This window comes from Vicia villosa, linkage group LG2 (assembly GCF_029867415.1).
Source record: "Vicia villosa cultivar HV-30 ecotype Madison, WI linkage group LG2, Vvil1.0, whole genome shotgun sequence".
In the NCBI taxonomy this organism is placed as follows: Eukaryota; Viridiplantae; Streptophyta; class Magnoliopsida; order Fabales; family Fabaceae; genus Vicia; species Vicia villosa.
Window position 1 is genome coordinate 209,366,114 of NC_081181.1, and position 10,885 is coordinate 209,376,998.

Here is a 10,885-nt window from a genome sequence, read left to right on the forward strand (position 1 = left end):
ATAAAAATTAAAAAATTATTTTAACAAATGCAATTATAATACAATCCTGAAACTAATTGAATACAATTTATATAATAAATTTTAATATTTTGATCTACTAATATAGATTTTTTAATACATAACATAATTTTTTTTTTTATAAAAAATACTTAGTGATTTTATTAGGAGGTGATATATTAACATGCTAAACTAATAAAAAAAAGTTGTAAATCTTATAAATACTATATTAAGTTAAATTTAATAATTTATTATCTATTTAACTATAATAACTTAACTTAAAGAATGATAATAAAAACGTTAATTTTTATAAAATGAAATTAAACAACTCATCTTCAAATATGTTATTATAAAAATGTTAATTTTTAAATAGAATGTTAATCTTCAAATATGTTATAATAAAAATGTTAATTTTTAAATATGTTATTATAAAATGAAATTAAACAACTCATCATCTTCAAATATATAATAGATTTTATCAAAAAAATAATTTAAAAAATTAACAAACCATAATTTATATAATATTTATTATAAAATATTTATAGAATTCAAGAACTAAAATATTAATATACTGATTGCATTTCAATTGTATACCGTGCGTATGGCAATGAGTGTGAATCATGTCTACCATGCTCAATAACTTACTTTTTGTATTAAAATGATTTAATTAAAAAAAGTATAATTTGAGAGCATAGAATATGTTACCCTCTGAATCCTAATAATTTGCCCACCGCTATGCCACTTATTTCTGTTTATCATATTTTGTAAACTTATATATTTTATTTAACTTGTATATAAATATTTGGAGGATATAAGCATTTGGAGGCCCCCAAACAAGTGAGGCCCTGTGCTGTGGCCCATGTTGCACAGGCACAGGGCCGGGCCTGGATGGGTTAATGTTGTTGAGGTTGTGGATAACACATGTGGCTTTACAATGATTCCAATTTTGATGGATAGTGCACAAATAAATTTAATTGTGTCAAAGGATTAAAAGGTGGATTTGGCTTAAAGCATGAAAGAATTATTTTTGTTTATTCGGTGGAATTGAATTAGAGAAAGAAGAAATAACTTTTTGCATCCCAGAAGGATGGTTTTAATTTTAACGCATCCCAGAAGGATGGTTATAATTTTTAGATCATTGTTTGTAACAAAAGCAAGGCATCCCTGAAGGATAGCGAAATAACATTGTATAGTTCATGAAGAACTCATAATGCTTTATTTATTTATTTTATTTTATTGTATATGTAAGATGTATTTTGTCACTAAATTGATTTTTTTTTTTTATAAAAAAAAAACAGATAATTTTAAGACTAATGTGACAATCTAGTTTACTATTGTGTTATTTCTAAATATTAGAATTTACAAAAGTATTATTTTAAATATTAATATTTAATATTTCCTTTATGATAATTATCTCATTATAATATTTTTATTTCTTTTATTTTTTATGATAGAACTACTAAGTATGTCAAATCTTACAAAATAGGATTTTGGGGCTCTTGATATTTCGGGAAAGAACTATTTGACATGGGCCCTAGACGCCCAAATTCATTTAAGCGCAGAAGGTCACGGTGACACTATTAAAGAAGGAAATAAATCATCTGATCAACAAAAGGCAAAAGCCATGATATTCCTTCGTCGTCACCTTCACGCGGATCTTAAAAATGAGTATCTTACCGTAACTGACCCACATGTCTTGTGGAAAAATTTGAAAGATAGATATGATCATCAAAAAACGGTTATCCTACCAAAAGCTCGATATGAATGGATGCATTTACGTTTGCAGGATTTTAAAAGTGTAAGTGATTATAATTCTGCAATGTTTAGAATAACTTCTAAGTCATTATTATGTGGAGAAAAAGTAACTGATGAAGATATGCTAGAAAAAACATTTTCCACTTTTCATGCATCCAATGTGCTCCTGCAGCAGCAGTATCGAGAAAAGGGGTTTATTAAATATTCTGACCTAATATCTTGTCTTCTTGTGGCTGAGCAAAATAATGAACTATTGATGAAAAATCACGAGGCCCGTCCCACTGGTACAACTCCATTCCCAGAAGTGAATGTGGCAAGGCACGACCACTATAAGAAAAATCATGGTCGCGGTCGTGCATACGCACGTGGTCGTGGTCGTGGTCGTAATTATGCTCATGGTCTTGGTTTGGATCGTGGTCGCAATGGAAATCATAAAAACACATATTTCCACCCGAAGTGGAAAAATGCTGAAAAGAATGAAAAAGAGGGTCAGAGTAGCAAAACAAATGAAAATATTTGCTATCGTTGTGGAGGAAAAGGTCATTGGAGTCGCACTTGTCGTACTCCAAAACACCTTGTTGATCTTTATCAAAAATCACTGAAAAATAAAAAGGAAAAGATCGAGACTCACTTTGCTAACGAAGATGATGATCCAGATTATGGTAATATGGATGTTACCCATTTAGATATTGGTGACTTCTTTGCTGATCTAGATGAAAAAATTGATCACCTTATTGGAGATGGAAGCGTCAAGAAATAAAATTTGTGGAAATTTTCTTTTTATGTTTTATGGATGTTTTGAATTTTATTTTCTAATAATAATAAAGTGTGTTTTCTACTTGTTTGTTTACATAATTTACTATTTAAATAATTTGTGTTTTTAATGTGCGCTTATAACTTATTGTTAAAAAAAATTATTATTGTTCTTAGAATGAATATGGACGCTAGCTCCAGTAATGAAGATATGTGTCTTGCTGACAGTGCAACAACCCACACAATTCTCAAGCATAAAAGATATTTCTCTAATTTAGTGAATCGAAAAACTGATGTCAGTACTATTTCTGGCACCTCAAAAATAATTGAAGGCTCTGGAAGAGCCCATATGTTGTTACGTGGTGGAACAATATTGCACATTGATAATGCATTATATTCCCCCAAGTCCCATAGAAATTTATTAAGTTTCAAAGATATCTGCCTAAATGGATACCATATTGAAACAGGAGATGATGGAGGGATTGAACATCTGTGTATCACAAAACACAATTCAGACACAAAATGTGTAATGGAAAAGCTATCGGCTTTATCTTCTGGCCTGTACTACACTTATATTAGTACAACTGAAGCACATGCAACTGTAAACCAGAAGTTTACAAATAATGATAAATTTCTAATTTGGCATGACCGGTTGGGCCATCCCGGTTATATAATGATGCGAAAAATAATTGAAAATTCATGCGGTCATCAATTAATGAGTAGGGAAATTATTCAATCGAATAAGTTCTCATGCAGCTCTTGCTCACAGGGGAAGTTGATAATTCGGCCATCACCAACAAAAATTGGAAATGAATCTATCAGTTTTTTAGAACGTATACATGGTGATATTTGTGGGCCAATACACCCATCATGTGGACCATTTAGATATTTTATGGTTTTAATTGATGCATCAACTAGATGGTCACATGTTTGTTTGTTGTCAACTCGTAACCAGGCATTCGCGAGATTGCTAGCTCAACTGATTCGAATAAGAGCTCATTTCCCCGATTATCCTGTCAAGAAAATTCGTCTTGATAATGCTGCAGAATTTTCATCTCAAGCATTTAATGAGTATTGTATGTCTATTGGGATTGACATTAAACACCCGGTAGCACATGTTCATACACAAAATGGACTTGCAGAATCATTTATTAAACGAATAAAATTAATTGCAAGACCACTGATTATGAGATGCAAGCTCCCAGTTTCTGCTTGGGGACATGCAATTTTGCATGCTGCAACATTAATTCGCATCAGGCCAACGAGTTACCACACCTTTTCCCCTTTACAATTAGTTTTTGGTAAAGAACCTAATATTTCCCATCTAAGAATTTTTGGATGTGCAGTGTATGTTCCAATTTCTCTACCACATCGCAATAAGATGGGTCCTCAAAGGAGGATGGGAATATATGTTGGATATGAATCTCCGTCTATTATAAAGTACCTTGAACCAACAACAGGAGATTTATTCACTGCTCGTTTAGCTGATTGTCATTTTGATGAATCAAATTTTCCAGCATTAGGGGGAGAGAATAAGAAGCTGGAAAAAGATATCAGTTGGAATGAATTATCATTATCTCATCTTGATCCTCGAACAAAACAATGTGAACTAGAAGTTCAAAAGATAATTCACCTGCAAAACTTAGCAAATCAATTGCCAAATGCGTTCACTGATCCAAAAGGTGTGACTAAATCATATATACCAGCTAGAAATGCTCCAATAAAAATTGATATCCCTGTTGGACAATCTAATGAGTCTCAACCACGCCTGAAGCGTGGTATACCAATCGGTTCCAAAGATAAAAATCCTCGAACAAGAAAGGGAGCTAAGAATAAAGATGGCCCAAGTGAGGATATAGGAAATCTAAAAGAATCGTCAGACATAATAGACATTTCATCTCTAGAAGAGATTGATCAGGTACCTGAAACTCATGAAAATAAAGAGATCTCGATAAATTATGTCCAAAATGGAATACAATGGAACCGAAACGAAGTCGACATTGATGATGTTTTTGCATACAATATAGCGCTAAATGAGATAAATGGAAAAGAGGATGAGGAACCAACGTCTATCAAAATTTGTAGACAAAGTGAGGACTGGCCAAAATGGAAGGATGCAATTGAAGCAGAATTAAACTCACTCTATAAAAGACAAGTTTTTGGACCTGTAGTCCGAACACCTGAAGGTGTGAAGCCAGTTGGATACAGATGGGTTTTCGTACAAAAACGAAATGAAAAGGGTGAAATTGTGAGATACAAAGCTCGACTTGTCGCTCAAGGATTTTCCCAAAGACCTGGAATTGATTTTGATGAAACATATTCACCTGTAATGGATGCAAGCACTTTTCGATATCTACTAAGCCTAGTAGCACATGAAGGGCTTAATTTGCACATGATGGATGTTGTAACAGCTTATCTGTATGGTTCACTTGATAGTGAAATTTACATGAAACTCCCTGAAGGGTTCAATGTACCAGATGCACACAACTCCGAATCTCGAGAACGCTACTCCATAAGATTGAAAAAGTCTCTTTATGGGCTGAAACAGTCTGGACGAATGTGGTATAATCGCCTCAGTGAATCTTTGATTAGAGAAGGATATACAAATAACTCCATTTGTCCTTGTATTTTTATAAAAAGATCAGGAAAGGAATTCGCAATAATAGCTGTCTATGTGGATGACATAAATATTATTGGAACTCCTGAAGAGCTCCCAAAAGGTATCAGTTGTTTAAAGAAAGAGTTTGAGATGAAGGACCTAGAAAAGACAAAATTATGTCTAGGTTTGCAAATTGAACATTTGGACAAAGGAATATTTGTACATCGAGAAGGCTATATAGAAAAAGTGTTAAAACGCTTCTATATGGACAAAAGTCATCCGTTGTCTACTCCAATGGTTGTTAGATCATTAGATGTGGAGAAAGATCCTTTCAGACCTCGAGAAAAGGATGAAGAATTGCTTGGTTCTGAAGTACCATATCTCAGTGCAATTGGAGCACTAATGTACCTTGCTAATTATACACGTCCTGATATATCATTTGCTGTAAATCTATTAGCAAGATACAGTTCTTCACCTACACGAAGACATTGGAACGGAGTCAAACATATACTTCGTTACCTTAGAGGTACAATAGACATGGGTTTGTTTTATACAAAAGTATCCCAATTTGAATTAACAGGTTATGCAGATGCAGGTTACTTGTCAGATCCTCATAATGGTAGATCACAAACTGGTTATTTGTTTACATGTGGAGGTACAACTATTTCATGGAGATCGGTGAAACAAACCATAGCAGCAACATCATCTAATCATGCAGAACTTTTAGCATTACATGAGGCAAGTCGAGAATGCGTTTGGTTGAGATCCTTAATTCAGCACGTCCAGAATACTTGTGGTTTATCTTTTGAAAAATTAAATACGACGATCATATATGAAGATAATACCGCATGCATCGCTCAATTGAAAGATGGTTACAATAAAGGAGACTGGACAAAACACATTTCCCCAAAGTTCTTCTTTACTCATGATCTCCAAAAGAATGGTGATATAAGCATCCAACAAATCTGTTCATGCGATAACCTTGCAGACCTTTTCACAAAGTCACTCCCAGGCAGAATTTTTAATCAACTAGTACACAAGATTGGTCTTCATCGAAGAAATGACTGTTCAACTGAGGGGGAGAAATGAAAGGATATTGTACTCTTTTTCCTTCACTAGATTTTTTTCCCACTGGGTTTTTTCTAGTAAGGTTTTAACGAGGCATATCCTCAATGGACATCCAAGGGGGAGTGTTATAAACATTTATACTAGTGGATGTCCATCCCTCTTCTTATTCTTCATCTTCCTATTCCACTTTAATGTACTTAATTTTCTACCTTCCTTGGGTCCTATAAATAAGACTCATGTTACAATGTAAAGTTCACCCTTGAGAAGAATATAATACAATGTTGTTTCTTCTCTTCTCTTCCTATCTTTTGATCTCTATATAGTTTTAGTTAGTTTTATAATAGTATGATATCTCTTAGATTTCTCAAAGAAAAATAATGTATCTTAACATGAATAAAATGAGGGTATTTATACTACTAGAATTATAATTATTATATAGATGTAATAATTTATATTACTACTAGCAAAATACTCGTGCGTGAATTTGTGTAGACTTAGGAGAGAAAGGATGGTTAAGAGGGGACGAGGGCGTCCAAAAACAATGGTGCCATCGTCGTCGGCGAGTCATGCATCGTCGGGGACCCAACTAAAGATGAATACTGAGAAGCAAGATGAAGACCAGATCACGAAAGAGGTTTTGACTTAAGAGGCATCAATGGTTGCGAAGAAGGAGGATCGAAAATTTGGGTTGATGTCTTGAAGGAAAATCGAAACCCTACGAAAGGATCGGTGATGGCGTATGTGGCGCCGAAGGTGGTGGATAGGGAAGTTGAAACTGAACATGAGGAAAAGGACATCACAACAAAGCTACATTTCTGGGAGACCGCTCTAATATTGTATATTATCATTTAGAAATCGAGCTCTTAGTTTAATTATTTGTGTAAGAAATTTTAAAAATGTCATATCACGACTTGATAGTAAACATACATATGACAATTAGGTGATTTTCAAGACATGCAGGTGATTTTGTATGAATCTTGCTTGAAATACCTAAAAAGTCCTGGCGATGGATGGATAGGTCCACATATATCTCCTTGAATTTTTTCAAGACATGCAGGTGATTTTGTATGAATCTTGCTTGGTGAATGCTTTGTTATTAGTTTGTCAAAAGAACAAGATTCACATGGTATATCTTCTTTTGTAAGTTTTAAACCATTCAATGGATGACCATGACTATTTTCAACTATTTTACGCATCATTGTTGAAATAGGGTGACCTAAACGATCATGATAAAATCACAATTTTTGGATCTTCTTTTACTACTAAATTACATTCAATTTCATGTATATATGTATAATGTAATCAAAAAGGTAATTTTGGTAGTTTTTCTAAAGTTATCTTGTTTCCCAAAGTATTAACAGTAATATTAATGTATTTCATATTACCTTCAGTTGCAATTTCAGTATCATATCCTTGAAGATATATGTCATTAAAATTCAACAAACATCTATTTGATTTTGGAGAGAATAAGACATTATTAATGAAAAACTTTGTCCCATTCGGTAACATGAACATAACATTAATTGTTCCTTCAATCAAATCTGCAGGACTTGAGATTGTATTTAGTACACCTTCAATAGGATTTATTTTAGTAAAACATTTCTTACTTTTGAGGATTGTGTGGACAGTTCCACTGTTCGAAATGCAAATGCCTTTGACATATTCCATGTCTAACCTTCTTAAAATAGAAATAATATTAAAGAGGGAGCAAATCAACACAACATATTCAACATTATTATTTCATATAGATAATGTAAACATTGTACATTACACACCACACAACATACATATTCTTAAGGGTTAAATGGCTTTCACCCCACTGCAATAGTAGCGAGATTTGATTTTCCCCCCTATTAAATTTTTTTTTTGTCTTGGCCCCTTAACAAAAAAGATTCTGTTTTCAGACACCCCCTGTTCCATGTTTGGCTGACTGGGCTTGGAGAATCTTGCTGACTGGGCATTTGATTTCCTTGTTTGGCTGACTGGACGTGGTTGCTTTGGAAAGCTTGGAAAAATTGAAAATTAATAAGTTTCAAAACCTAGGATTCAAACCAGGTTACTAAGGATCCATTGCTGCAAGCTTACCACCAAACCATGCATGTTTAGTTGTTTATAATTGCATAGGAGTTCTATATATTAATATTGAATTCTTTTTCAATAATATATAAATTAAAACTGTAATAATATTTTAATAGCTGTATAAATGTATTATTTAATAATTATATAATTATAAATTATTTAAATGTATTTTAATTAACGTTTTTTTTATAAAATATTTAAATGTATTTTAATTAACGTTTTTTTATAAAATATTTAAATGTATTTTAATTAACGTTTTTTTATAAAATATTTAAATGTATTTTAATTAATGTTTTTTTTAGAAAATGTTTAAATGTATTTTAATTAAAGTTTTTTTTATAATTATATAAATGTATTTTAAATGTATTTTTAAATATTTTATAATTGTATAATTATATAAATGTATTTTAAATATTTTAACGTTTTTTATACTATTACAGTTTTTTAATTTATATAAACATTTTTATTAATAATTTTATTTAGATAATGCAATGATTTAAAAGATTGAACAATAATTATGTATAGATAATGCAATGATTAAAAAAACTGAGCAAATTCCTAACAAATATTTAAAAACTTAATTAAAAAACTAAATAAAATTATTAAAAAAAAGTTAATTAAAAAAATTATTAAAAAAAACATATTAAATAAAATTATTAAAAAAACATTTATATAAATTAAAAAAACTGAAAAAAATGTTTATGAAAATTATTAAAAAAATGTTTATATAAATTATTAAATAATACATTTATATAATTATAAAAAAACGTTAATTAAAAAAATTATTAAAAAAACATTTAAATAAAATTATTAAAAAAACGTTTATATAAATTAAAAAAACTGAATAAAAATGTTTATGAAAATTATTAAAAAAATGTTTATATAAATTATTAAATAATACATTTATATAATTATAAAAAAAACGTTAAGTAAAAAAATTATCAAAAAAACATTTAAATAAAATTATTAAAAAAACTGAATAAAAATGTTTATGAAAATTATTAAAAAAATGTTTATATAAATTATAAATATTACATTTATATAATTATAAAAAAAACGTTAAGTAAAAAAATTATTAAAAAAACATTTAAATAAAATTATTAAAAAAAGGTTTATATAAATTAAAAAAACTGAATAAAAATGTTTATGAAAATTATTAAAAAAATGTTTATATAAATTATAAATATTACATTTATATAATTATTAAATAAAATTAGTTTTTATACTCAACGTTTTTATTTTAATTAACTTTTCAAAATGTAAGCAACTTATAATATATGGAACTCCTTTGTAGTTACTTTCAACAAGTACATCATACATTATTCAAATACATATTATTAAGTAGTTACTTAATCCATATTCATTTTATTTGTTCCTTCTACGAAATCAGCAACCTCAAAGTAGGTAGTATAATTTTCGGGTTCAATATCATTAAAATTAACTTCTATTTTCCTTTCCTTCAACAAAAACCTTGTGTCTTTTATATAGATGTTCTGGCGTCCTACACACCTTAGACCAATGATCTTTCTTTCTGCATCTATAGCAAAAGTCATCAGGATTCCTCAAGGGAACATGATTATATCTAGAATATAAACGAACATAACAAACATTTAATGTATAAACTAAAAAGATAATTTATTCTATAATAACGATTACAAAAACCATGATCATGTTTTATTTAAAACCTCTATCAATAAACCAAGCTAAGACTAATAATGATAAAATGATAAATATCATTAATGTTACGTAATCCTTACCTACTTCTTCATGCTTGATAATACCGATAAGGAACACAAAAATGACAAGTAGAGTGATTAATACAAAAACACATTTAGCCGTTTTGAAATTATGGATAAATATTTTAAGAATGATGTGAAAATTATGAATGAAGTTAAAGTATTTATAGAGTGAAAAATAACTAATATTGTTACCATTGGGGGAATAAAAAAATATTAATTTTACTGTTCATTACCTTTGAGAAAAAGGATAAAAAGAAGAAAAAAAGTGTGTTAAATATTATCTAGAATTTCTAACCTAGAGGTAAGACAAAGTGTATGGAATGTAAGTTCAACAAAAGAAGAAGTGTTTCTAACCTATAGGTGAAAGTTGGAGACCATAGTATCCCTCAAGACTTTGATATTTTGTGTGCGTATGTATGGTCTAGTGGTGAAACGCTTGGGTCCTGAGAGTGTGCTCCTCTCAAGGTCTCAGGTTCGAATCCCTCTAGATACAAATTGCTTATTAAAAAAAAGTATCCCTCAAGTCACACGGTTTAAATATCTTGGGCCTGTAATACAGAATGATGGAGAAATAGAAGGTGATGTAAACCATCGAATTCAAGTTAAATGGTTAGAATGGGGAAAGACATCAGGGGTTTAATGTGATGCGAAAGTACCACTCAAGCTAAAGGGAAAGTTTTATCGGACTGTAGAAAGGTCTGTGATTTTGTACGGGACATAATGTCGGGGGTTGATAATAATGAGCTTGAGATTAATGATTTGGATAGAAACACGGTCCTTGATAAAACATTATGGAGAAAGTTGATCCATGTAGTTGATCCCACCTAGTGGGATAAAGCTTAGTTGTTGTTATTGTTGTTGTTGTTAAATATTATCTAGTCAAATTTTTAGTGTG

General features: G+C 30.3%; 1 protein-coding gene across 1 annotated transcript; it reads left to right on the plus strand.

Moving 5' to 3' along the window:
- The first annotated feature begins 1,621 nt into the window (after window positions 1-1,621).
- LOC131651203 (uncharacterized) lies at window positions 1,622-2,512 on the plus strand. Its single transcript, XM_058920871.1, has one exon. It carries the CDS (start codon window positions 1,622-1,624, stop codon window positions 2,510-2,512), a length of 891 nt encoding a protein of 296 aa, XP_058776854.1.
- Window positions 2,513-10,885: the final 8,373 nt, after the last annotated feature.

Excerpts from the sequence above, each read along its gene's own strand:
- LOC131651203 (XM_058920871.1), top strand. The coding sequence starts at position 1,622 with ATGATATTCCTTCGTCGTCACCTTCACGCGGATCTTAAAAATGAGTAT.